General features: G+C 40.0%; 2 protein-coding genes across 3 annotated transcripts in view; both read right to left on the bottom strand.

Annotated features, from left to right (window-relative positions):
- The window catches only part of LOC132391407 (coiled-coil domain-containing protein 81-like), a 90,101-nt gene extending 80,582 nt beyond the window's left edge, over positions 1-9,519 (bottom strand). Inside the window, exon 1 of the mRNA XM_059964581.1 lies at positions 6,632-9,519. The gene's annotated coding sequence lies outside the window, so the exon portion shown is untranslated. The remainder of the gene's footprint in view (positions 1-6,631) is intronic.
- On the bottom strand, positions 1,028-23,013 carry hikeshi (heat shock protein nuclear import factor hikeshi). 2 transcript variants are annotated; one of them, XM_059964583.1, is made up of 5 exons: positions 22,828-23,013; positions 21,193-21,430; positions 19,520-19,671; positions 18,200-18,318; positions 1,028-3,017 (listed from the first exon to the last, which is right to left on the bottom strand). In XM_059964583.1, coding segments are annotated over exons 1-5 (540 nt in total). In that variant the 5' UTR covers positions 22,858-23,013; the 3' UTR covers positions 1,028-3,016. The 2 variants fall into 2 exon arrangements, with proteins under 2 accessions (XP_059820566.1, XP_059820565.1); XM_059964582.1 differs by lacking the exon at positions 1,028-3,017 and adding an exon at positions 9,669-12,616.
- Positions 23,014-27,894: the final 4,881 nt, after the last annotated feature.

The raw sequence follows: 27,894 nt of genomic DNA, 5'->3' as shown, positions 1-27,894 counted from the left end.
TACGTCCGGTTTCATTCATTTTCCGTATTTACTCACTTCGATTACACCAATATGACCCGTGTTTTATCTTAGTCACTGTCCTATTAGCGGGTATTCCTTTACATTTCTAGCTTTTCTCTAATAACTTCAGACTATACCGTTTTCCCACTTGCGACAAAGGATTATCGACCTGTAATATTAATAATGCTGGCCGGTGATGTAGTGGCATCAGCACCGGATTTTGAGGGCGTGGTCCTAAACTCGAAACTGGCTGGGTCCCAATCTGGGCGGGAGAAAGGCCTGGCAAAAAAAAAAACCGTTCTAACTTCACAACGTTTTGATTCTGTTTTCCTTCAAATTGCCCTCAAGCTATAACTAAATAATAACTAACTATAGCTTATCTGCAAAGGAACCATGACATCGTCCAGGTTAGTTATTCATATTTTCTTATTCATCCTTCTCACATCTTCTCTGCAATTTAAACTCACTTGTTTTCTCTCTTCCCCAATTCTGAAGAAATATATTCAACCTGAAATAATATTAATTCATTTTCACTCTCCCACGTTTTCCCCTTTCATATTCACGACAGCCGGAGTTATTTATGGATACCGCACGTTAACAGGCTTTTTCGGCCCAAGGAGCCCGCGCTGTCCACAATTACACGCATATGACTAATTAACCTACTAACCCATAAACTGCTGGTCTTGAAAATTGTAAAAAAAAACAATTTAGTAGGAAGTCGCTATTAGAGGCAAGAATTTTCACCTGCAAAAATGCGTGTCTCTTCCCCCCCCCCCCCCCACCACCACCACCACCACCACACACACTTTACCCGGAAACTCTACAACAATGCCTGTGCTGTGGGTCCCCAAAATTTCACGTAGGTTTCAAGCCGACTGTTCGCAGCTGAAACATCTCGCCTCTGTTCAGCGTTGATAAAGTCCCGTAATAAGCTCAAGAAACTCCAGTAAACATGGCACTATTAAAATGTATTACTTTTAATGCATGCTCTGTTATTGCAGGCAGTAGTTATGATACTTTGTCGATAAGGTCTACCGGACCACCGTCAGAGGATATTTTTTACCTGCAACTCCAGTAATAAATGTCAACATCCACAAATTAGTCTCTTTTTCTTGTGGATTAACATTAATCTGTGTGGTTATTTTATGTGGCGAATACAAAACAAATCATCGTCCAACTATTTTCACTACAGACTGATGGAAAGCGGTAAGGAAAGAAGAGGAACCGGGTAGATGTAATAGATAATAGATCAGTTATTTGCTTTTCTCCACTGTTCCGATGCAAAATGCAGTCAGATTAGTGAGCAATACGTGTATTAAAGAACGGATGAGAATCGATAGACGACGGGAATCTGCAACAGCTCGTCTTGATGTTGGATACGGACATTTCCTTTCTCCCATAGACGCTGCTCGACTGGTTTGTTGTAGGAATAAACGGGTCCCTCTTGCAGTTGCAGCCAGCAGCTATTGAATCAGTCATTTGTCTGTCGCCACTGCTCCGACGTAATTTACGATAGACAGAGTGGCCACCATTATGTACAAGTGTGGAACGCAGTGTGGTCTTCTGCTCCTGTAGCCCATCCACTTCAGTTTGATGTATTATACATTCAGAGGCGCTCTTCTGCACACCACTGTTGTAACACGTGGTTGTTTGAGTTACTGTCATATCAGTTTGAATCAGTCTGACCATTATCCTCTGACTTGTCATTAACAAGGCGTTTTCGCCTAAAGAACTGCCGCTCACTGGATTTTGTTTATCGCACCATTCTCTGTAAACTCTATAGAGACTGTTGTACATGAAAATCCCAGATCAGCAGTATCTGAGATAGTCAGACCACCCTGTCCAACACCAACAATCATTCCAGTCAAAATAACTTAGATCTCATCTCTTCTCCATTCTGATATTTGATCTGAACAGCTAAACCTCTTGACCTGTCTGCAAGATTTTATGCATTGAGTTGCTGCTACATGACTGGCTGATTAGATGTTTTCATTAACAAGGTGAACAGGTGTACCTAGTAAAGTGGCCACCAAGTGTATATTATTTGGATCAGAGAATTAAATTTAATAATTGCATATGCGTGGTTGACTGATGCATTTTGAAAAATGCCGAGGACAGGTTGAGGGAAGAGGTAATGATATATAGGAAATAAAGTGGATAAATGTGAGGTTATCTACTTCAGTAAATTTATTATTGTCACAGGTACTGGGGCCCAGAGAAAAACTTGTCTTGCATGCTATTCATAAAGATCATTTAATTACAAATAGCGTATTTAAGTAGCCCAAGGTAAATAATAGAATGCAGAATGTTGCAGATACACGGAAAGTGTATGCGGATAGAAAATACAATGGAAGGCTGCAATAAGGCAAATTGTGAGTTCCAGTCAATTTTATACTGATTGAACTGTTCCATAGCTTACTAACAGTGGGTTAGAAGCTGACACTGAGCCTCAATATACGTGCTTTCATATTTTCTACCCGATTGGAGGGGAGAGGAATGTCCAGGTTGGGTAGGATCTTTACCCAATAGGATGTTTCCTCTGATGCATCAACAAGGGACATGACAAATTTTATTTGTCTCATCATGATGTCTACGGGACAGGCTATTGCTGTTCACTCCGAAGAAATGTAAGCTCTCACCAATCTTACTCAGCAGTGTTGATATAAGCAGGAGAATGTGCACAGCTCCATCCCCTTCCTGAAGTCAATGACTAGATCTTTTGTTTTGATATTGAGAGGAAGGTTCTTGTCATGACACTATGTCACTAGGCTATCACCTTCCTGTTCCCCAACTCAAATCACTTGGAATTCCACTCACAATGGTGGTATCATTCGAGCAGAAACTGGACACACAGCCTTGGATATAGCCATGTTGGGCACCAGTGTTAAGGATAATCATATTGAAAGTATTGTTGCATATCCTTGCTGTGGCCTGTTAATAAAGACAATCAGGTTGCAAAAGGAGGTGTTGAGACCCAGGTTTAGGACTCCAGCGATGACTCTGCATTGAAAGTGGATCTGTAATCAATAAATAATAGTTTTCATTAGTGCCTTTACTGTCCTGATGCTGCAAAGATTAGTTGAAGGGCCAGGAAGATGGTATCTGTCATAGACCTGCTTCAGCAGTAAACAAAGTGTAATGCGTCAAAGTTGTCTGTGAGGCAAGAGTTAATGGGTGCCATGACTAGTCTCTCGAAGTATTTCATGATGGTGGACAACACACAAAATGCTAGAGCAACTCAGCACGTCTGGCAGCATCTTTGGAAATTACCCTTCATCAATGATCATCAACTACCTAACTTGCTTAACTCCTGCAGTATTTTGTGTGTTGTTCTGGATTTCCAGCATCTCGAGAATCTCCTGTGTTCATGCTGCTGGAAGTCAAGAGCTCCCAGGTTGTAGTCATTAAGGCACAATGACTTGTTTTCTTCGGAACTGGGATGATAGTGGTCTTCTTAGAGCAGGTGGGGATCTCCTTGAAGCAGGGAGAGGTTAAAATGTCTGCAAATGCCTCCGTCACTTGATCTATACAGGATCTAGAGACACAGCCAGGATCACCATCCACTCCAGGTGCTTTTAGCAGATTGATTCTCTAGAAGAGTGATCTTACATTAGTATTGTAAGATCTCTGCAACTTTAGTAGCAATAACAGAAAAATCACATCTGAATTGGAATAGATTGGGAAAGGAGCTGCAACTGGACCAGGTTGTCTTGTACGTATTTCTGAAGGTAAACATTTGATTATATCTTCAGTGAGAGTGTCAAAGCAGGGAATTTTGCTGCAATTGTAGAGACTTGAAAAGACAACCTTTGTTAGGGTCTGGTTGTGGAGCAAGTTCAGTGAAGATTCCTCAGATGGTAGGACTGACATACATGTACGGAGGTTTGATTAATTAGACTCTCAGTAAACTAACAGGATACAAAAATGAGCGGGGAAACCTATAATATTCTAACTGGACTGGAAGATTAGATGGAAGAGTAAGTTTCTAATGGCAGTAAGGATTAGGGATAAGCCAGTTATGAATAAGAAGAAATAAATGTATTTTATGAACCTGTGGCATCACGACCACTGCAATGCAGTTGAAGCCAAATCATTAAATGTATTCAATGAGGAGTTATTTATTTATTTTAGAGGTAGAGAGATCAAAGAATACGTAGAGTAAGCCGAAACTGATTATATTGAAAGGTGGAGCAGGCTCAAAGGACAAATGGCCTATCTTTATGCCTACATTCTACTTTCCCAACTCTTCATTAATTCTTAATGAAATCTCTCACACTGGGTGATTATATTGCATGATAGAGATACACAGATAAGTCATATATTGACTCCTAGGTGCCAGGGTCAGGGACTTCTTGGATTGGGTCCATATAATTCTAAAGTGGGAGGGTAAACAGGCAGAAGTCTTGGTACATATTGGCATTGTGTGGAACTCTGGGGGGGAATATAATAATAATAATATTTGAGGGGTTCCTCCCCCAACCTCTCCAGTGGGGTAAGTGCACTAACTGTGATTCTTCCCCACCAAGCCTTTGAGTGTCCCTTAGCAAATACTCTTGCAGCTCAGAATGTGCCAGTCAGCGACATTCCTCCACGGACATCTCAATGTGACAGCAGAGCAAGCAGAATCTTTCCCTCAGTTGATAATCTGCCAACAGCACTTGAGGTTTGTATCCATGTGTGTCCATAGGAACAGCTGTAGACCAGAGTTCCCTGCCATGCAGCTGCTCAGGATGAATCATGACACACACAGGCTCTTTCATCTTTCTCAATACCCTCTTTGCAAACCCACAGTCCACAAAGAGGTGAGCTACAGCCTCTTCCTCACTCGTAATCCTGCAGGCAGCATGCTGTAGGAATGATGCTTCGTGCATGCAGGAGGGATCTGTCTTGGAGGCCCATCTCACTGCCAGCCAGGCAAGATCTTAGTGTCTCCCTGTTAGTGACACATTCTACCAGATGGTCTGGTCAGTCAGTTCAAGAAACCACTCCACTGTATCTATTGAGTACTTCTCTTGCAGTGTCTGCAGGACATTCCATGCACTTGTGATCAAAGGTGTTGGTCCAGAAAAACTTTTCCACAATACACAGGTAGTATGACAACGTCCAGCTAACTGGGACATTGTGTGGTAACAGGGTTAGACTCATCCTTCACAACAGATGACAGATATTTTAAAATCAAAATTATTATAATATTTACAGAATAACCTGTTCAATGCCTTTTCATTCATAGTCAATGCTTTCCGTCCTGTTCTATTGCATTCATGTACATCTTTAGCACTGCTACCACTCATGCGGCACTCTAGGGTGGTACACCACTACAGTACTAATAGAGTGGCTTTCTCACTATCCCTGACCCCTCCATCTCCAGGAGAAAAACCATACAACTGTGGTCCTTCCCCACTGAGCTCCTGTGGTGGTTGCAGCAAGCTTCAGTGTGTCGCTCAGTACTTACTCCTGCAGCCTAGAACATGCCTGTCAGCAATATTCCTCCACATAAATCTCGATGTGTTGGTAAACCAACAAGTGACAAGCAGACCAAAGAGTGCTTTTCACCGAGTTGATAATCTACCAACAGCACTTGATGTTTGTTGCTGTGCATGTTCCTGAGAATGGCCCATAGTTCAGAGTCCTGTCACACAGCTGTCTGGAATGAACTGTGACATAAGCCCTTTCTTCTTTCTCCACACCCACTTCGCAAACCTACAGTCCACAATGAGGTGAGCTGCTGTCTCTCCCCCACTACAGTCATTACAACATATTGTAGGAGTGATGTTCTGGATATGCAGGAAGGAGCTGACTGGGGGCCCTCACAGGCAAGGTCTTGATGTGTGTTGGTGAGACCTGGTGAGGCATTTTGTCAGATTACCTAGATATTCTGCTCAGCAAACCACTCCACGGTGTCCTTCGAGTCCTTCTGCTGTAGTGTCTGCAGGACATTTCATGCTGACCACTGCCTGATGGACTAGCGGTCAAAGGTGTTGGGCTAGAACAATGATTCCAAAGAGGGTGGTTATGTGTCCTAAGGGGCATTAGGGGAAAACAGAAATTGGGGGGGTGGAACATTCAAGATTCTTGGGGGGGGGGGGGGGAGGGAAAGCAGCAACCTAACTTGAGGCATGAGACCTGAGCAAGCACTTCCCAAAAAAAAAATGATGAGGCACTGGAACACAGGAAGAACCATAGTTCTGCAGAGAGTGAGCATTTATCATCACAACACATCTGAAACTCAGCAGTCTCATCCAATCTTACCAACCAGACATTACTCGGGATGCCCAAAACTTCCCATAGACTCATGGCACAGAATAAATTAATGCAATTTAACAGTTGGTAAGTCAAGTACACCCTCTCAACTTTTTCTACAGTCTCAACTTTCTCCACAAAAACCAAATGGTGAAACAGAGCCAGTGAACCTGCCAACCTCGAGGATTCCTCTTGAGGTGTTCAAAGTGACCTTAGCTTCATATGCAAGGGATATCTTTGGGGATCATGAGACCATACATGATTGGTTAATCGTGCTAACTGGAATAGTATAAAGGTAGCTTGCCGAACACTAGCTCTATCCCGACATTCAGATTCCAATCTGAATCTTCATAAACATAATTTGTGCTGATGTGATTGTCTTCATTTTTACCTTGCCATTCCTTTGCATGCCACTACCATCATCCCATTCGTGTCAACTTGCTGTCATCGTCAACATCCGATAGGCATTCCCAGTTTGTATTACTACTCCTGAGTAATAACATTGTAGCTCATTGTACTCATGAAATGAGTGAAGATATTGATCATCAACTATGCACAGAGCTACAAAAACAGAATTTGGGATACAACTGGATGAGTCAACTGTGTAAGACAACAAGGCATTGCTAATGGCATATGTACGATTTATCAAAAATGTAAAAAGTTAAAAATAAATCAATGGAGAATCAATCTATGTTGAGCTCACAATGTATATTGAGGATAAAAGTATTCCAATTAGGAATGTAATCTCCTGTGCAACAAATGGAGCACCATATATGACAGTTCACCTTGCTGGTTTAGTGGCATTAATGAAAAAGAAATTCCAAGTCTGTTTGCAATCCATTGTGGAATTCATTGTCAACATTTTGCAGTCAAAAACCTAAGCTAGTGACTTTCGTCAAGCAAGACTCTTGTAATATCTGCTAGCAACAAAATTGAAGTTCATCCATTAAATAGCAGAATATTTCACCAGTTATTCCAAGATAACTACTTCACAATGAAGTGTGATGGCTGTCAAAAGGCTGCTCCTTAAAAATTTCTTTGATTTTTTAAAATATTGATTGAATCTTTGCTTAATGTCGACAAAAGCATGGGAAAGAAGATTGAACTTCGATGTGCAGATGTGGCACACTCAGCCGATCTGTATGACAAAATGCACATTCTAAATATGAAACTGCAGGGTGAGAATTTCAATTTAATCCAGGCAAAAAGTGAGTTGTCCACTTTTATTGGAAAATTGGAAATATGCAAGCAAAACATTGGGAGAACAATGTTTTCACAGTTTCCCTGCATGGAAAGTATAGCACCCTCTTTCAGAGATGGTGATTTGCAAGAATACTGCTTACACCTAGTCACTGAAGGACTTTAGAATCAATTCAAGGATCTGAATGATCTGGAAATCCTGGAATGGATAATAAACCCCTTGCATTACAAGGTGTGCAACAGGAAGAGAGCTTGCAAGAAAATAAATATCAAAATTCAAAATGATGAAGTAAAAAAAATGCTTTTCAAAAATGTTAGCCTTTGGGGTATGTGGCTATACTGTCATACAAAATTTCCTGGTCTTTGGAGAAGAACCAAACTGCCCTTCATTGCATTTCCATCCTTCTACCCAGTTGAAAGAGGCTTCAGTGCAGTGAACCACATTCTCACAAAGACAGAAACTGCTTGGACATTGTTATGCGTGGGGTCTTAAGGCTTTTGCTGTCACAACTTCAACTCTTACTAAAACCATCAAGCTCAAGGATCACATTGATATTGAAGCTGCTGTACAGCACACAGGTACTATGTAAGCTAGGTTTAAAGACAAATAAAAATTTAAAGGGGAATCTTTTTTCTCATGAAAGCATATGGTACACGTTTTTACACTGTGGGGGTTCCGGAAAGTATATTGTACCTAAGAGAGTAGTTGGCAAGTATGAAGGTGCTTTGGGGGGGGGGGGGGGGTTGAGTGAAAAAGCTTGGGAAACACTGGTCTAGAAGAATTTTTCCACCAAGGACAGGTAGTGCGGCCTCAACTATCTGATGGGATGTGGTGTGGCTCCCTACCCAGACCCATCCTTCTCAACACAGGGGACAGATAGAAACTCGGCATGGTGTAGTACTTGGTGCCCATGTATTTAGGTTCCATGAACAGCCTGATGAAGCCACACAGGAAAGTGGTCATCAGGGTGAGGGCAATATTGGGTATGTTTTTGCCCCTTTATCCAGGAAGTTTTGCATTGTGACCAATCTGATCCCCTCTTAGATCCCCAGATGAATCTGAAGACAGCTTGGGTGATTGCCAAACTGGAGGAGTCAGGGACGGGTCACACCTGCACCAAGTACAGCAGTCCTGAGAGCACCTCACATCTGATGACTAGGCTCTTCCTGGTTACTGTTAGGGGCACCCTCCCTACAGTCCCAATTTCTATTTTACCTCCCCAGCTCGCTCCAGCTAATTCTTGTTGCACACCTAGGCCCCATCAGGGATAGATAGAATCTCGGCACATACTGGTATTTAGTGCCCACATATTTAGGTTCCAATGCACAACCTGATGCAACCACATACAAAGGTGGCATTAATATGTTATATGCCCATTGTCCCACCACATGGGATTCCAGAATGCTAGAGATCTACTCACTCTAACTGGTCCACTTTATTATTAAAAGTGATAGACAGCAAGGAGTCTTTCTGTTGGGTGTCTACATGGAAAGCAATAATCTCCAATCATTGGGCTGCTTCCCAGATCTGTTGTGAGAGTGGCTGCTAACACAGGGGTTTCTCCTGTATCAGCTACCCTATCATCCACACATCCTTCCCACTTGCCACTGCCCAAGAGACTGAATATACTGTATGTGCAGCTGATCCATTTCAGGTGGCAGAGGCAACTCGTGCCACGATTTCAGCTAGCTGGCTGGAAGCACACCCTCCCTGCTGCTGCAGAACTGTTCTGTGACTGGGTTCAGGGCAACTGCTCTGCACCCCTGGACTTCAGCTTATCAGTGACTGGAGCTGCCTGATCCCTTTAATGGCTGAACAGGACTGTTATACCGTGAGGTTGCATGCCTGATCACACCTTGTTTTAGCAACCCCTCGATGGTATCTGAAACTTGAATCTCCTCCTGTGATTCTGTACTGCTTCACACAAACCACTGCACTAGGTGGCGGTATTTCATGAAGTTACCACTTCGCAAATCCCACTAAGATGCCAAATGTGAATTTTTCCAACTTAGTCTGCACTGATTGTCCCTGCAGCACATTCATCCCAATTACATCTTCCGGTTACGTAGATATCAGTACTCAGGCTTCCATCAGTGGTCCGTCCCCAAATATATACCTTATTATAATTCCAAACTGAAGAGAGGAAAAAATGGTTAAGGTCATAACTACAGTAAAGAGGGAGGAACAATTGAAGCTACTGTGAACTATATAGGAAGAAATCCACCACTTAAGATTAAAAAAATATATTTCAGTAGCACTTGTATATAAGGTGGCATTATCTGAATAGATTCAACAGAAACAAAAAAAAGTACAGGAAGCAGGAGGAAGAACCAGGCACCTTACATCAGATATTAGTTGATAATCAAAACTCACATGAAAATAAACAAGAGAAAATCTGCAGATGCTCAAAATTCAAGCAACACACACACAAAATGCTAGAGGAATTCAGCAGGCCAGACAGCATTTATGGGGAAAAAAGCACAGTCCATATTTTGGGCTGAAACCCTTCATCAGGACTTGCAGCGCCTTTAGAAAAAAAGTACAGTCGACAACCCTTCAACTGTACCTTTTTCCATAGATGCTGCCTGGCCTGCTGAATTCCTCCAGCATTTCATGTGTCACATGAAAATAAAGTTGTGAAAGGAGGATTATGTTTATATAATTGCAAGTTAATAGAAAATTAAAGCAATTGATTTTTTTCACTTCTCTTTTCATAGATTAACCCTGATGACACAAGGAAACTAAGAGATAAAGTTTGAGATTTTTTATATACACAAGAGGTAGCTCCTAAATTTTAAGGATGAGTTGTTTTTGAAATTATCTTCCAAAATATTAAGGGAACTGATCAATGGAGAAAATTATTATTCTGGCTGCTTGAGCTGTCTAAAATGAGGGGTTATCATCTAAATAATAAAGCTAGTCCTTTTCAGATGAACTTTTGATTGAGGAACAATGCGAGATATTATGGGCGGTAGAAATCTGGCACACACTTCAACAAACTAGTTGGTATCAACAACTGTTTGCTGAAGTGAAACATAGAAAACCTACAGCACAATACAGGCTCTTTGGCCCACAAAGTTATGTCAAACACGTCCCCACCTTAGAAATTACTAGGCTTACCTACAGCCCTCTATTTTACTAAGCTCCATGTACCTAATTAAAAGCCTCTTAAAAGACCCTATCGTATCTGCTTCCACTACTGTTACCCACAGCCAATTCCATGCACTCACCACTCTCTGACTAAAATACTTACCGCTGACATCTCCTCTGTACCTACTCCCCAGCACCTTAAACCTGTGTCCTCTTGTGGCAACCATTCAGCCCTGGGAAAAAGCCTCTGACTATTCACACGATCACTGGCTCTCATCATCTTGTAGTGTGTGCCAGATTTCAAAGTGGAGGCAAATATTTACACTCTAATTAGCTGAAAAATACACCTAGTGGTAAAAAATATCTTTTCTCCCCCATACAACCCATTAGTAGACGATGAACTCAATAAAAAAACATAATATTAAAAGCAATGCTTTAACCAAATTGAATAATTAATGGTGCATCCAAATAAATGCTTAGTTATAAACTATTTTCCAGCATCACTTACTATTTTTGATTAAAATTATGAAGATCTTGAGAAGGATCACCATTTGTCATTCTCTTCCAGTTTCAGAAATGACCTGCTGAAATGAAGATTCTTTTGCACAAAAAGCCTCCATTTCAACTGATTAGAGTAGCAAATAGTTCTTGTATCCCAGTTATATTTGGAATAATTTTCTATTCATGCAACTCAGATCCTCCATCCAGTTGTCGATTTGTACTTGAAGAATTTGCAAAAGAAGCTTTCTTGTTGCCCCACTAACAGCTGTATTGGTAGCTTTTCAACTTATACAGATGATTACAGTCTCTTCGAGGCAAAAATTTAGTTATCTTAGGGTAAATACTATATTAAGTACCAGTCAGTCAACACTACATTAAGTACCATCCATCAATTTTAAAGACTATATATGTTGTTCATTTCTCAATGGGCTGCATTACGGTGTTCATTACATTGATGAGTTTCCATTGCCACAAATCTTTCATGAATTCTACATAACTGATTCTGTGGTTAGCTTTACCATCAAATTTCTGCCTTTTCTCCAACAACCTGCCCCTTTCCCATCCACAAGTCTCTTCACAATGTTCTTCAGCATTTCTTGCAATACACTTTGTTTTGAAGAGGACCTGGGTATGCAAGTACAGAGACAGACAGATCATCTTCTACTTGCGTTACTCCATCTACTCCTATCAATGTAAGGAAAAGCATATTACTCCATATACAACTGACACTATTCTACAAAAGCATACTGAACCATATTCAACTCATGACTTCCAACTGTCACAAAATACCACCCAGCAAGTTACAACCAAAATTTCACAAAAGTTTATCATAATGGAACTTTCTGCTTCAGAATTTTGAGGTTTGATTGATGTTGAAATTTGAGATGTTTGGCCTTGATTCATGGAAACATATGAATGTCCCTCAATGCACTTTAAGCACTGGAATATCTTGCAATCCAATTTTTCAGTTTTTCTTTACCTTGGTAACTATAAGTTGAAAATAGAGGAAAAAAGTGGTATTTCATGTAAATAACTGACTAGAATGCTAGAATGGAGGTTATCAGTATAGAGCATAAAATTTAAACTAAAAAAGCAGTGTTCATTGAAACACAGCCAAGTCTTCATAAGTTATACACACCATTGACTTTAGCAAAAAATCAGAAAGCATTTTAGATACTACAATATTTTAAAAAATCATAGTTGCTTTGAGAGTTATATTTCTGAATTTCATTCCAGATGACTAACAACCCATTCATGCCACTATTGTGATTGAGCTTCTAAGCATTTTCAGCTGCTGAATTCCAATTCAGAGTAAATTCATTAAATAGAAGTTGTAGTTCAAACACAATTTTAGAAGTTTCTTACTAATTATAATATATACATGACAGGTATTCCAAAATAAATTACAAACCAACTTGATTACTATGCAAATTTGTATTCAGAGTGACATTTTGGGGAAGATTTGTTAAAAAATGGTTTAAACAGATGAACAACATTGATAGTTACAATTCATCTCTGCAGCATACAGTTTATGATTTCCAAAAATTTGGGTTTTGGGACAATCTTCTTTGAAAATTCTCATACCTGATAAATGGAAAAAAAAGAAAACACAGGGATTAATAACATAATTAACTAAGCAAAATAAGGATCAAAGATTACATCGGTTTTCCTGGCGTAACTGCTGAGATTAAGTCAGTCGTTTTTGGCTTTTATAATTCGCTCTTCCTGTAGTATCTTTCAAATACTGCAAATATTATCTGATATGTTTTTGGAATAACAGAGTAAGAGAAGTATTTGCCAGGAATTCTTGTTTTTCTGTACAAAGCACACAATTAAAATCAATTAATCGCTGGTTGACAAAAAGTAATAAGTATTTCACTGTCAATACAGAAATCAGACTTCAAATCAGCTGTCTACTTGCAATACCTTAACAGGTCCAAGTAAGTGCTCATTACAATCCACATTTGTTTTTATAGAACAGATAAAGTGTTATTGAGATGGATAATGTGTAATTTTCTTCCTCCCCCCAACCCACCCCCACAAGAAATAAATTTCTTGTAAAATAGCAATCAAACCATCTACTTAGTAAAGTAGCTAGTACCAACAAAGATATGGTATTCAGCAAGACATCTTAAATATATGTCAACCTGCCAAAGTCAATATGAAAGTAATACAATAATTATCACACACCAATCAATTAATACAATCTTCCAATTTATCTCCATTTAGGAACAACCTCATGGACACATTCCACTATCACTTAGGTTTCTAAAAAGATCCTTAAGTTATTGGAAATAACTGCTGATCAAATCCATTAATGTTAAGATTGTGAGTGGAAGATTAACCCAGGGCCATGAGCAGAATCACCAAGCAGTCTGATGTTCCCTATGTTCTAGAGGACAGAAAGATATGTGAATGGCACATGGAGGTTAAAATACAGATCATAAACAGGAATATCAGACATTTACAGTATTGAACCAGCTACAATATCAAGGCATTACCGAGCTTTCACTGGAGAAGGCTCAACTTCCAAGTATTGAAGCCACTTTGCTGGTCATGCCACATCTGACATGGACAACTCCAGCATAACGCAAGCAATACTCTACGGAGAACTCTTTCAGGGCAAGAGAGATCATGGTACCCCATGCAAGAGGTACAAAGACCAACTTCAGCAGCAGCGCTCTCAGGCAAACATTGAGGTCAATGAGTGGCAGCAGCTGGCTAGCGACAGAAACCGCTGCTCTGGGGCAGCCAAGAATTTTGAACAATCCAGAAGAACGACTGCTGAAGAGAAGAGGAGACGCAGGAAGGATCCTCCTACCCAAGCGCCAGCACCCCATCTGTTCAGTGTCCCTAGTGCTCCAGAGTCTGCAGATCCAGGAGTGGCCTTTACAGTCACCATGATCGTGCCGTTGCTTCTGAGGACTCTTCTTCCCTCCTGATCTTCACAAGCAAGGAACCAGCCATCATCATCAGTGAGCTCCACAAGGCTGCAGAAATCTCTAGCTCAAAGCCCCAAAGGGAGAATCCTCAAATACAGTGTGGATAATAAAGCTGCCACTAACTGAAGTAACAAAAAGATTTGTTGAACCTAGTTAAGCTTGATACATATCTTCAATTAGTTACTGTTACTGGACACTTATTCCACAACAGTCTTACAATCAAAATCAGAAGAGATTTAAAGTTAAAAAGATCAGTTCACAAGTCAAATTATTATTGTATGCTTCTTAATATTTTGTCTGTTGTCTTGAGGTGAGCAGTGATCATTTAGAATTGAAACAATTCTGGAGGCTGTGAAACTGTGAAAATCTCTACTCAGGCAGCTGTGACTACTTGGAATGAGTGTATTCATGGCTGAGGTCAATAAATTCCTGACCACCAAGGGAATGAAGTGCCATGATAAATAATGTAAAACTTGAGAAAGATAAGCTTATTGAATAGAGATAGATTTTGAGGGGTGCACGTATGCCTACTCTTGCTTTTATATCTTATCATGGTACAGAACTTTAAAATGTTTTAAAATGAAATATTTGATTCTTTTGATGTACACTGACTGGATCAAGGGATGGAAATTTTTTTTCAAAACTAGCAATTTGATCAAAATGCCATAGAAGAAGAATATAACAATTCAACATAGAACATTACAGCACAGTATAAGGTCTTTCAGCACACAATGTTGTGCCAACCTTTAACCCATGGATGGCCAACCTATGGCGCATGCACCAAAAGCGACACACTGGATGATTAGAAGTGGCGCATTGCACCCAGTGATAATAATAAAAAAAGTAAGCCTACTCATGCAAAAGTATTAACCAAAAACTGATTTGTAGAAAAAAAATCTGTAACAGGAATTCAAGTAGCTAAGAGCTAGAAATGGGTTTTACTGAGAATAAATCTAAAACTTAGCAATTATTTTTAGCGATTCTATTATTTCAAGTACATTTTTTGGTGAATGTTATCTTCGTTCACATTAATCTGCTTTCAATTTTAAAAAAAATGTTCAATGAGTCAAACTAGGAAAGAAGGGCTTTTGTTCTGCAGTCATTCCGTATCTGTTCAATACACGTTTGATACTTGTTTGATCCTGAGGCACCAGGCGTCTGCACCAGCAGTACATCACAGTGTTTTGCCAGTCAGTTTACAATCGACACTCATGTGCTACGGAGTTGCGCTTTGTTCATCCTTTGTGAACATCTGCAGTTTTGTACTTTTTCAAAAATTAAGCCTTGTTTTTACATTCCGTTACCCATCACAGCAGAAGAAAGTGAGCAAAAGAAAAGCAGAAAGTGATAGTAAGCGTGACAGTAATGAACAGTGGGAAAGTGAGTTCTTATTTATAGCGGGTCTGTCAGGAAAACCATTGTGCATTATTTGTGAAAACACTTTCTCACATAATAGGAGACATGATCTTAATAGGCACTATAAAACACAACATCAGACTGAAATAGAAGGAAAACTGAAGCTAGTGCTTGGGTCTGAGTTACGGAAAGAATATGTGATTAAGAAAAAGGAAAAAAATCAAAAGAAGACAAAATTATATTTGTTAAAAGCCTCATTAAGGTAATGTTTATCTTGTTTTATATTAAATCAATATATCATATAAAAATGCTAAATATGTCTATATTAACATATTTTTACAAGATTTGAATGGGGGTACAAGAGTTGTATGGTGCATCTGAACTCGTGCGTGAAAAAATTGACACATGGAATGTAAAAAGGTTGGGCACCACTGCTTTAACCTATTCTAAGATCAATCTAATCCTTCCTTCCCATATTTTGATCATGCATGTGACCATCTAAGAGCCTCTTAAATGTCCCTAACATATATGCCTCTATCACCACCCTTGGTAACACGTTTCATGCACCCACCATTCTGTGGAAAAAAAACTTAACTGTGACATTCCCCCTACACTTTCCTACAATTACATTAAAATTACGCCCACTCATATTAGCCTTTCCCACCTTGGGAAAAAAAAATTTCTGCCTCCTATCATCTTGTACAGCTAGATCAAGTCCTTCATTCCAAAGAGAAATGCTTGAGCTCAATCAACTCATTCTCATAAGACATGCACAAGGCAGTATCTTGTTACATCTCCTCTGCACCCTCTCTAAAGCTTCCGCATCCTTCATGAGGTGAACAGAACTGAACACATTATTCCATGTGTGGTCTAACCAGGGTTTTACAGTTGCAACATTACCTCATGGCTTGAATTTAATCTCCTGACTAATAAGACCATAATACATAGGACCAAAATTAGGCCATTTGGCCCTTTGAGTCTGCAGTTATTCAATTACAGCTCAATTCTTTTCCCTCTTAACCTCATTTTCCTGTCTTCTCCCTGTAACCTTTGATACCAAGAACTTAACTAAGAATTTCTCAATATCTACTTAAAATATACCCAATGACTAGGCTTCCACATCCATCTGTGGCAATGAACTATACAGATTCACTGACTAAAGAAATTCCTCCCATTCTCTGTTCTAAAGGGGTGTCCTTGTAGTCTGAAGCTGTACCCCTGTCCTAGATGTTCCCAGTATTGCAAACATCCTCTCCACATTCACTCTTTATAGGCCTTTCAATATTCTATAGGTTTGAATGAGGTTTCCCTTCATTCTTCTAAACCCCATTGAATACGGGTCCACAGCCATCAAATGCTCCTTAAAAATTAACCCTTTAATTTCCAGGATTATTCTCCTGAACCTCTTCTGTACACTCTCAAATGCCATCACATCCATTCTTAGGTAAGGGCTCCAAGGACAATTCCTACCCTTTTTATGGTGGTACAGTGAATGTCTGGGAAATGGAGGTGTGGGTTATCAGTTGGGAGGGGTTAACAGTGTAAAGGGGGTTTCTTCTTTTTTCTTTGTTACTGTTGGGAAAGGGTTTCTTTTTGTTAACTAGCAGGAATGCTAATTTACTGATCCCGAGAATGGTATTCCTTTGTAAACCAAATGGGGATTAATGTTCTTTCTTCTGAGTCTGTAAGCTTTTGTTGACGGGCTTTTGGGCAGATCGGCGCGAGGGGTCGAGAGAGAGGACGCAATGCTCTAAGCTGGGCGAGGATCGGACCCCAAAGGGGGGTCCGAGGCCGGGAGATTCTCCGAGGGGGGGGGGATGAAGCTAGATGTGCTTGGTTGACCACTCAGAGGGTCCTGAGCTGTTTGGAGAGTCGAGGAGTTCGGAGGGTCCTGAGCTGCGAGTCGAGGAGTTCGGAGGGGATCGAATGGTGGCCAGAAGACTTCAGAAATTGAGCTCCAACGGCTGTGCACGAAGTGGTTTGGACTTTGATAAGTTTGGCGCCTTTTCTTTAATTTTCTCTTCATATATACTGTATCGTTATTAATCACTTAGTTATAGTAACCTTTATAAATTGTACTCATTTAATCGCATATGGTGTACTGTCTGTTTTTGGGTGAGGCGGGGACATCACACAGCATCCACACCAGCTGATTACCCAGTTTGGCAGGGCCGAAGGCTGCTCCCCCTAGACGAAATGAGCTGAGCGAGCCTGAGGCAGGGGGTTACAACAGCATCAATGGCAGAGGAAGGGAAAAACTGGTCTTTAAAGAAGGTGGACATCTCACATGTTCTGGAATGGAAAGCCTCATTCTGAGAATAGATGAATAGATGCAGAAAAGACAGAAGAACTGAGAAAAAGGAATAGCATTTTTATGTGATAGAGTGAGAAGAGGTACAGTCAAGAGAGCTGGGAGAGTTAGATTTATAAAAGACATCAGTAGACAATCTGTATCCAGATATGGATATAAATTGAAAAAGGGGAGAGAAGTGTCAGAGATGACCAATTAAATTTTGAGCGCAGCACAGAAGTTGGAGGTACAGTTGATAAACTTGATGAGCTCAACATGGGTGCAGGAAGCAGCACCAATGCAATCAACGGAGCACAGAAAGAGATGAAGAGCGTTACCAGTGTTGGTAAATAGACAGTTCCATGTAGCCAAGAAAAAGGCAGGCATAGCTGGGGCCTGTGCTTGTGCCCATGGCTACACCTTGAGTTTGGAAAAAGTGGAAGGAGCTGATAGAGAAATTGAAAGAGAATCACTTCACACTTTACTTTTGCAAACTGAACACCATCTGCCATTTCTCAACCCAGCACTACATCCAATAATTGTCATTGGAAGTAGTTAACCACAGACATGTATATTTACCATTTCATGACAACACTCGCAGGGATAAACATCTCAGTAGGGTTTGGAATCATCCGATCTTGGGTCAGTGCAAAAGAGGATGAAAAATTATAGAAATTGTCTAGCATCTTCTGCGTAAACTGAAAACATAAATTAAAGGACAGTTAGACTCTGAAATTCAGTATTCAACACAAAATTCAAAAATTATTACAATTAAAATACTACCAGCAGTATTCAAGAGACATTTTCAAACTTGGTTCTTTTTCAATTTATAATTTTAGGGAGGGAACAGACACTACTGAATTCGAGCTACAAAATACTCAGAAGCATGAATGATACAAATTAGTACAAAATATGTGCTAACAGTTTACGATTCTTTCACCAATTAACTTACACATAAATTACATCAAGACAATCTTTTTTAAAAAAAATCCGTTAACCCAAAATGGAACTAAGTTCCCCAAAATTACTCTATTCTAGATTTTGGACTAGGAGGGAGACAAGAACATTACTGGCTCTTTTAACAAAAATAAAGATTCATGAGCCATACACACATATTCACAATTTTAAGGTCATTTTACACAATTACCCTGTTTGTTTGACTTCTGGAGGGCCAGGACAGAAGTCTAACGATTAAATCAGAGTCAACCAAAATGCTTAAGGGAAAGTCTATTGTACCCAAGAAGAAATCTACAGTGATACAAGTTATAACTGTAATCACAAATCTATTACAGATTAAATCAATACAACTATAAACAATTATCTTCCTCATCTCTCAAATTATCAAAAGCATTTTTTGGAATTCAAAGTACTTTTATACTGAAGAAACGCCAAAAAAAATGTCATTGGTATAATAGCTATTGTTTGCTCCAGCGCAAAAGTAAAACTTCAGCCAAACAAAAAAGTTAAATCAATTTTGAGACTAAATTTTGTTTTAAAAACAGGAAGTAAAATATTATGCAATTTACTGCCCCAGCTGATATAAATGCAAGACTGAATTTACCAAAGTAACTTAAAAAAAAATGAACAAAACATGGCATAATCCACATGGCTGTTGCATCTGCCTTTTAAGCTCAGCACAAAAATTCATGTTTTCTAGCATTTAATAGGTTAATACTATTATATTTGTTATTGTATTATTAATATTATTGCTTTTATTAATATGTCTGTGGTTCTCTCTCATCTAGAATATGAGCAGTTAGAAGTATAGATAGTCATTTTGCAGTGACTTTTCGAATTTGAAATGTTCTGATACATATTCAGCTCATTTTCTTCCTCTAAATCCACTCTTTTACTTACAGTACTTTTCTAAACTCTGAACACTCTTGTTTCTGCACATACCTGTGTAAATGAATCAACTGTCGATACAGATGCACTTGCTTCTGGAGTCTGCTGTGTTAACAGTTCCATGGGCTCTACAGAGATCCCAATTTGGGCAATTGACTGTGTCTGGGCAATATTCATTGTCCCAAAAGGATGTTGGCTCCCTTCTTCTGCATGGTGATATGCACAAATAAAACACTCTAGCATACAACAAACTCTTTTCCAATGAAGTTATTAGCACATTGTTATTAAACCACACATGCAAAAATTGCACACTAGTACAATTGTATTCAATAATTATTGTGTTTAAACATTATTTCTAAGCACAATATAGTTAGACTATAAATTTAACAAATTACACAGCAAAGCCTGCAGGTAGAATCCATTATAGTACTATGTTTGACTACAGGTTTATACCAAAGATGAGTAACGCTGGAGGAATTACATTAAGATCTGATACCATGATATACCTGGTGTAGGATTAGAATCCCCAATGATTTCACTGGGGAATTTGAACTTGAAGGTTAAAAGGCAGAGAGGAAGCTTAGGGTTTTGCATGATTTTGCTTTAACTCAATGTTCCTATTTTGTTAAAATTTTGAAATGATTTTCAATTATTTATTTTGATCTTAATAGTTTTTTTTAAATTTTACACGTGTTATATGGAAAGGTTGAGCAAGCTAGGGATTTCTTCTTTAGACCTTTTTCCCAGGATGGCAATGGCTAACGTAAGAGAACATACTTTTAAAGTGATTGGAGGCAAGTGGGGGGTGTGGGAAATGTAAGAATTTGTTTTTAAACACATGAAGTGCAAGTGCTTGGAATGCACAGCCAGGGTGGTGGTAAAGCCAAATACATTAGGAACATTTCAGAAATTTTAAGATAGGCATATAGTTGTAGGAAAAATAGAGGATTATGTGGTAGGAGTTAGATTGATCTTGGGGATGTTAAAGGGTAGCCACAATATTGTCAGCCAATGGGCCAATATTAAGCTGTACTATTCTATGTTGTCTTAGAATACCAAAAGATAGCCAATGGAAGCTTTGTCAAAGACGAGTCTACTCTAGATTTGCTTTCTGTCAAGGGCTTTCTGATGAAGGACCTTCAGACTTCACTGCCCATGGTACAGTCATTGTTCAACCTCACAATTAGTCTCAAAGATGAAAGTCAGAAAGAGAGATTATGTCAGGTGAATGGTGGCACCTTCAAACCATGGTGGAGATTCTGGCAGCAGCCCAATTCAGCACACTAGTTTGAGTAGTGATATTGTAACTCAAAAGTCAATGGCTGCGTTATCACAGAACCTAGCGACTCTGACTTGAAACGCCACATTCTGAGTACTTGATACTTGAACCATCATAGCAGTACAAAGAGTCAGTAGCAGTTTTGCTAAGGCAGATCGTTTTATGATAAACTATTACATTAAGGCATGCCCGAATTTCAGGAGGACATGAAAGATGTCAGTCCCAACACAGTTCAGCAACAAAGATCAAATATTTATTTCATCACTGCAAGTAGAACCTTGTGTGTAAATTGACTGCTGCATTTGCAGTTAATATTTAAAGTTTAATTTAAAATCTAAATAATTAAAATACTTCCATAGTTACTGAGATTTGTTTCAATATTTGAATCTGTCTTTTCCCTCATACTCAATAATAAAAGAGACTATTTTGAAAGCCAACTTTTACTTACGTGTCTTTAAACGTGATATTTTGAATATTGCACTGGGTTTTTCATTAGTTATGAATCCTAGTAATTGCCACACTGGCATCCCACACTTGTCTGGGTAAGAAAAATAGACAGATCCTCCTGCTCCTACAGGAAACGGTGTTGTCCCCAGCATAAAGATCACGACATGATTGACGCTCTCATAATCAGGAAGATTAAATACAAATTTCCCCTCTGCAACTTGCTGTGCATCTGTCTGCACCTGATTATTGAGGAGAAACACTATTAATGGATAAATAGCATCAAAAAAACAGAAGCCCAAGATACATTATAATATTTTCACTATGGCCAAGTTATAACAGAGACAAGAGCACTTTTTTTTTCACAATGAACCGTTAAATCTTATTTTATCACCCCATTATGTAAGGTTTTTATGCTAGCACAACACCATTACAGTCCAGGGAATCTGAGTTCTGAGTTCAATTCTGACACCATCTGCAGATGGTACATAATCTCCGTGGAATGCATGACATTTCCCTGGGTGCATCAGCTTCCTCCCACAGTCCAAAGACATATTAGGTAGGTTAATTAGTCGTTGTAAATTGTCCCAGGATTAGGTTAGGGTTAATAGGGGTTGCCAGAGCAGCTTGGCTTGAAGGGTCTACTCCATTCTGTATTGCTAGATGGTTAAGCTTGATAACATCAATAGATACATAGATAAATAAATAGTCTTTTTCTTTTCTGTGTTGCATCCTCCTTTCTCTTAAATGCTTTCCCTATTCACCTCAACTATTAAGGAGTTCTAAATGGCAACATATAAGGTTTCCTATTTTGCATCCAGATGAACCATTTTCTTAAACAGTAAAGGAACAATGTTGTTTACATAACTTATTGCTAAAAGTAATTTGAAAAGAAAGCCACTTTTGACATTAAGCATGGAATAGGAAAGTGAGGAAATTACCTTCACTCTTTTGCTCAGATCCTGAATACTGCACTAAACTTAGGCAGCATGCCTCAGAAAAGAAATATTAGTCTCTAAACACCTCTTATGAAACTCACTCTCACCGTCAACCCCACAACTATCACCCCACCTTTCCCACCTAGTTACTGTCTTATTGACAAGTTACTTCCGCACATACAGCACTGGAAAAGCAGAACTTTGCTCCAGGTAAACATTAACCAACACCATCGTCTCACCAGTACTAGTGGACAAGCTTCAAAAACCTGGGCCCATGTACCAAGAATGCGTGCTTAGCCCATTGCTCTACCCTCGCTGCGCTTATGTTCACAGCTCGAACGCCAGCTATAAATTCACCGATACTCCTGTCATTGTCAGACGGCGACAAGAAGGCCGGTCAAGTGGTGTTGCAACAACATTGCCCACTCATCATCAGCAAGACCGAGGATTTGATTGATGACTTCAAACCAAGGACATAAAAGGCAAACAAAATCCCCTGACCACACAAGCCAAGCCGTTCCCACAATAATGCAGGGCACAGAAACTGAACTTAAACCAATCGGTCCTTTTATTCCCCGCATTACTTCTCACCAACTGAAAATGTCATGTTGCTTTCCAGAGTCAAACTATTTGGTTTGAAAAATAATATTTTAACGCCAAAATGTACATAGTGCACGGAAGAAATTCCAAAATAAACTTACCAATCGACCTGCAACCAGGCACCCGAACATGGTGTCCCAACAGATGCGCTGTCACTCAGTGTCTCGGACACAACTCCAGACAATCTCTGACATGTTAATGCTCCTTTCCCCCTTCTCTCACTAGCAAACGCAGAATCTTCTCGAACCCGCAACACGGCCACCGCCCTCCGACCTTTCACACCGGAAGCGCTCCCCAAACCACTGTTCCCGTGGTAACCGCTCTCCCAAGCGTCTTTCCCAGGCAGTCTGCACTTACTTCACTGAAAATTAATTGCATAAATTATTTGGTTGGCACCTGACTTTTGCTGCAGATAGATTTTATTACCGGCTTTCGTCAATAAATATCATCAGAGAATGCTGTATTTGCTTCAATTCCTTGCGTTTTGAAAGTCCCTGGTGTCAGCGGAAAGTTCGGCTCCAAGTAAACATTAAGCAACACCGTTGTCTCATCAGTACTAATCAACAAGCTTCAGAACCTGGTCCTCTGAAATTGAATGATCGGTCTTTCTGAAATCTCTTTGCAAAGAAGATTGATTAAACTGTCGTCTCCACTTACAGTTTAGTGAAAGTTCTTGCTTCAATAAAGGAACCTCTGTCTAAAATGCAGGTGTGCAGCCTTTCTCACACTTCCTCAGTCCGATTGCTGAAGCTTGATCGGTTTTGCCATTTTTTCGCTGTTGTTTCTTACGGACTTGAACCCGATGCATTGGAAAGGTTCCTGAAGCAATGAGAGGTTGCTTTCCATAGAACTCAAGGGCACTGATGCATCGCTTCCTATTGCAGCATCACATCAAATTATTGTAACTTCAGTGAATCCTGATTTATTTTCCAGGCCCCAGTTTGACACATAAGATTTTAGTTAAAGATTTTCTGTTCAAACTCTTAAACCTTTTATCATGAGTTTAACTAAACATTGTGTATTGCTTTCATAGTGTATGGTGTGGAATGAATTTGCAGTACGCATAGAAATTAACATAAGTTCGAATTTCTTATTCTAACAATATAACATCCTTTTCATCTTTTTTCTCTTTAATCTTGAAAGTTTCACCAGCCAGTCCTGGTGAAGGGTCTCTGCTTGAAATGTCTACTGCTTATTCCGCCCCATTAATGCTGCTTGACCTGCTGAGTTCCTCCAGTATTTAGTGTGTTATTCTGGAAGGTTCACCTGATTTTTGGATGGTGGAACTGTCTTTTGAGGGGGATTAGACAGACCTGGCATGAAATCATTACTCGAGAAGCATGAAAGAACATTGCTTCAAAACTTAGAAAATTTGTACAAACATACAAAGAGGTTCTGCTTCCAGGAATCCTGAATGTGTGTTCCTCACTCAGAGGAATCTACAGCACTCTATTACATTATTACTGACAAGGTTCCTTAAGATTGTTATAACCAGGGGAGGTAGTGGGGATATGGTCCACTACCTATTAAATGTTCTCAGTGGTGTGCGTCTCAAATAGTCTCTGACAAGCAACTTCAGCTCCTGGCCTTCACATATAGCTTAGCTACTAAGCATGACAGAACTGTTCTACTGACAGGAGAAGAGGCAAATGTGGGTTAGATACACCTTAAAATCAGACTTCTTAGGCAGATGGAGCCTGTCAGCCGTGGTTGACAGTGCGCCTAGGCAAAGGAAAGCTTTGATCCCAAACCTCCACTGCCTTGCAGCTATAGCCAGTCATGGGGAAGGATTCAGGAGTAAACCCCTGATGCACCATCAATAACTCTTGGAGATGGGAGGCGAACGATAGGCTTTTATTAGCTGCAAGAGACCACGATTAGCAGCAAGAGGCCACCACACAACATCCTGGAGACTGAGGGAGGAGCAGTGGATCCAATCGCCTTTATACAGGGGTCTGTGGGAGGAGCCACAGGAGCAGTCAGCAGAGGGGCATGTCCAGACAGGTATATGTAGTTCACCACAACCCCCAGGAAAAATCGGGAGCAGGAGTCCCTAAAGCAGTCTTACGTTGGGTTCAACTTTGACTGGCAACTCCTGCGATGCAAATTGTATTGGCCTCTGCTGTTCCTTTGAATTCATCAGCTGCATGGAGAGGGGAAGGCTGATGCATGGGCAACAAATTGCTCTCCATATTATACTACCCTGGTTTGTGTATCATGTAGACAGCTAGGATGCAATATCCATGGTCTATCCCAACCAACGGAGGGCCGCAAAATTACTGATAAATGTGAAATTTGTTGTGGGTGGCAGCAGTACTGTGCAGACAAAAGGAATGATGAGGTAGTGTTCAATGGCCATTTAGAAATGGCCAAAGGATCCATGATAGGGTGAAGACCAAAGGAGATTACATGATGGCTACAAGAGGCTTCAAAGGCTACTGAATAACAAAAGATATGTCCAGAGGAGATATATAAAGATGGAGACCATAAAATCTGGAAGAGAGACACAAAAACAGATACGAGAAATTTAAGATACAAGGCTGAAAAAAGCTGATTTTCTGAAAATGTAAATATAATAGTTATAGAACACTATAGTACAGAAACTGACCCTTCAGCCAATCTAGACTATGCTGAACTATTATTCAGCCTAGTCCCATCAACCTGTATCTGGACCATAGCCCCCATACCTCTCCCATCCACGTACTTCTCCAAACTTTACAGTAATGTTTAAATCGAACCAGCAACAACCACTCCACTGCCAGCTCACTTTACATTCCCATCACCTCTGAGTGAAGAAGTTCCCCATGTTCCCCTTAAAGTTCTCACTTTTCACCCTTAATCTATGACTTCTAGATTTAGTCTCACCTAATCTCAGTGGAAAAAGCCTTCCTGCATTTTCCCTTTTGATACACCACATAACTTTTACACCTCTATCAAAACTCCTCTCATTCTCCTTCACTGTGGAAAGAAATTCCTAACCTATTCAAACTTTCACTATAACTTGGGTCTTCAATTCCCAGCTATATCCTTGTAATTTTCCTCTGTACTATTTCAATCTTATTGATAACTTTCTTGTAGGTAGGTAATCAGAATTGGATGCAATACTGCAAATTAGGTCTCATCAATATCTTGTACAACTTGTACAGAAACAGCCTGAAGGCTTCTTGATTCACAGTATGAATTGAACTGCTGATTCAGAAAGGCAAAAGGTGGAGGTGTGTTTCATGATAAACTCTTGGTTGTGTGCCAATGTGCCAGTTTTGTTGAACATGTGTTCCTCTGATCTTGAACACCTAATGCCATCTGTTCTATTTACCTAGGGAGTTCTCGAGCACTTGAGATATGATGCCATCACCAAACAAGGAAATCTATCCAGAAGCATTTCAAATCATAATCAGAGTTCAACCAGGCTTGCTTGAAGAAAAACCTGCCCATTTACTATTAGCATATAACCTGTAGCACCGAAGGTCCCAAAACACTAGGCAAGGAACTAGGTAAGGAATGCCTAGTTGGAATGCTCTATGCCCAGAATGCATTTCAGTGAACCTGATCACTTGGCTGTCCTTCTCCTACCTGCATATACCGTAGGCAGAGGCTAAAGAACGAAGCTCTAGAGATCAGGACAACAAAGAAGTGGGCATGGGACGCAGAGGAGCAACTATAGGATTGCTTCGAGTTGGTGGACTAGGCTGTGTTCAAGGACTCGTCTGTGGATCTGTATGAATACATGATGGTTGTCACAGACTTATAGCTGTTGACAAGTGTCATTCAGAGATTTTCCCAGATGCCCTATTATGGATTTTCAGAAGCCCTAGATGAACCATGAGATCCGCAATCTGCTGAGAGCCTGAGGAATTTAAGTCAGGTGACAAACAATGTTACAAGAGGTCCAGGTACGATCTCCGGAAAGCCGTCTCACAGGCGAAGTAATAATTCTGGACTAAATTTGAATGAATGCAGGATTCCCAACAGTTATCATAGCGCTTGAATACTATCAACTCCTATAGAGTTATATCAAACAATATAGGCAACAACAGAGCTTCGCTTCATCTAGACCTCAATGCTTTCTATGCTCACTTTGACCATCAAAACATGAAGGAACCATCATGAAATCCATGATCCTGTGATTTCAGTCTCTGAGGCCAATGTGTGAACAGAACCCATGAGAAACATCTGGCCCTGACAGAATACCTGGCCAAGTACTAAAGATCTGTCCTGATCAACTGGCTGGACTGCTCAACAATATCTTTAGCCTCTCCCTGCATCATTCTGAGGTACACACCTGCTTCAAGCAGGCTTCAATTACACCAGTGCCTCAGAAGAATGTGATAACCAGCCTTAGTGACTGTCATCCAGTAGCACTTAAATCCAGTGATGAAGTGTTGAGAGGTTGGTGATTTGGATCTGCTGTAATTTTCCGACAGGAGTGACAGATTCGCAGTAGATGCCATCTCATTGGCTCTTCACTCAACTCTGGAACATCTAGACAACAAAGATGCATACATCAGAATGCTCTTTATTGAAACAGCTCAGCATCCCCTCAAAACTAACCAATAAGTTTCAAGACCTCGGCCTCAATACCTCTGTGTGCAATTGGATCCTCAATTTCCTCACTTAGACCCCAGTTTGGATTTACAACAACATCCCCATGATCTCCACAAGGCTGTGTGCTTAGTCCCCTGCTCTACTCATTTTACACATGACTGAGTGACTAAGCACAGCTCCAATGCCATATTCAAGTTTGCAGATGTTGTTGTCTTAAGTGGTATCATAACAACAACCTCTTAATGTCAACAAAATCAAGGAGCCGAGTATTGACTTCAGGGGGAGGAAACCAGGGGTCCAAGAGCCAGTCCTCATTGGAGGATCATAGGTGGAGAGGTTCAGCAACTTAAACGTTCTTGGTATTATTGTTTTGTAGGACCTGTCCTAGGCCCAGAATGCAAGTACAATTACAAAGAAAGCACGACATTCCCTCTACTTTCTTATTTTGCAAAGATTTGGTATGACATATAAAATTCTGACAAACTTCTAGAGGTGTGTGGTGGAAAGTATATTACTGTACTGGCTGCATCATAGACTGGTACAGAAACACTTATGCCCTTGAACAGAAAATCCTATACAAAGTAGTGAATATGGCCTAGTCCATCACAGGTAAAGCCCTCCCC

The sequence above is a fragment of the Hypanus sabinus genome, chromosome 3 (assembly GCF_030144855.1).
Source record: "Hypanus sabinus isolate sHypSab1 chromosome 3, sHypSab1.hap1, whole genome shotgun sequence".
In the NCBI taxonomy this organism is placed as follows: Eukaryota; Metazoa; Chordata; class Chondrichthyes; order Myliobatiformes; family Dasyatidae; genus Hypanus; species Hypanus sabinus.
This window is presented reverse-complemented; position numbering and strand designations above follow the sequence as displayed.

Coding starts and splice junctions, on each gene's coding strand:
- hikeshi (XM_059964582.1), bottom strand. CDS start 22,857: ATGTTCGGGTGCCTGGTTGCAGGTCGATTG. Junction 21,431..22,827: donor GCCTGGTTGCAGGTCGATTG/GTAAGTTTATTT, acceptor CTCAATAATCAG/GTGCAGACAGATGCACAGCA. Junction 12,617..18,199: donor GCGAGTGTTGTCATGAAATG/GTAAATATACAT, acceptor TCCATTTATCAG/GTATGAGAATTTTCAAAGAA.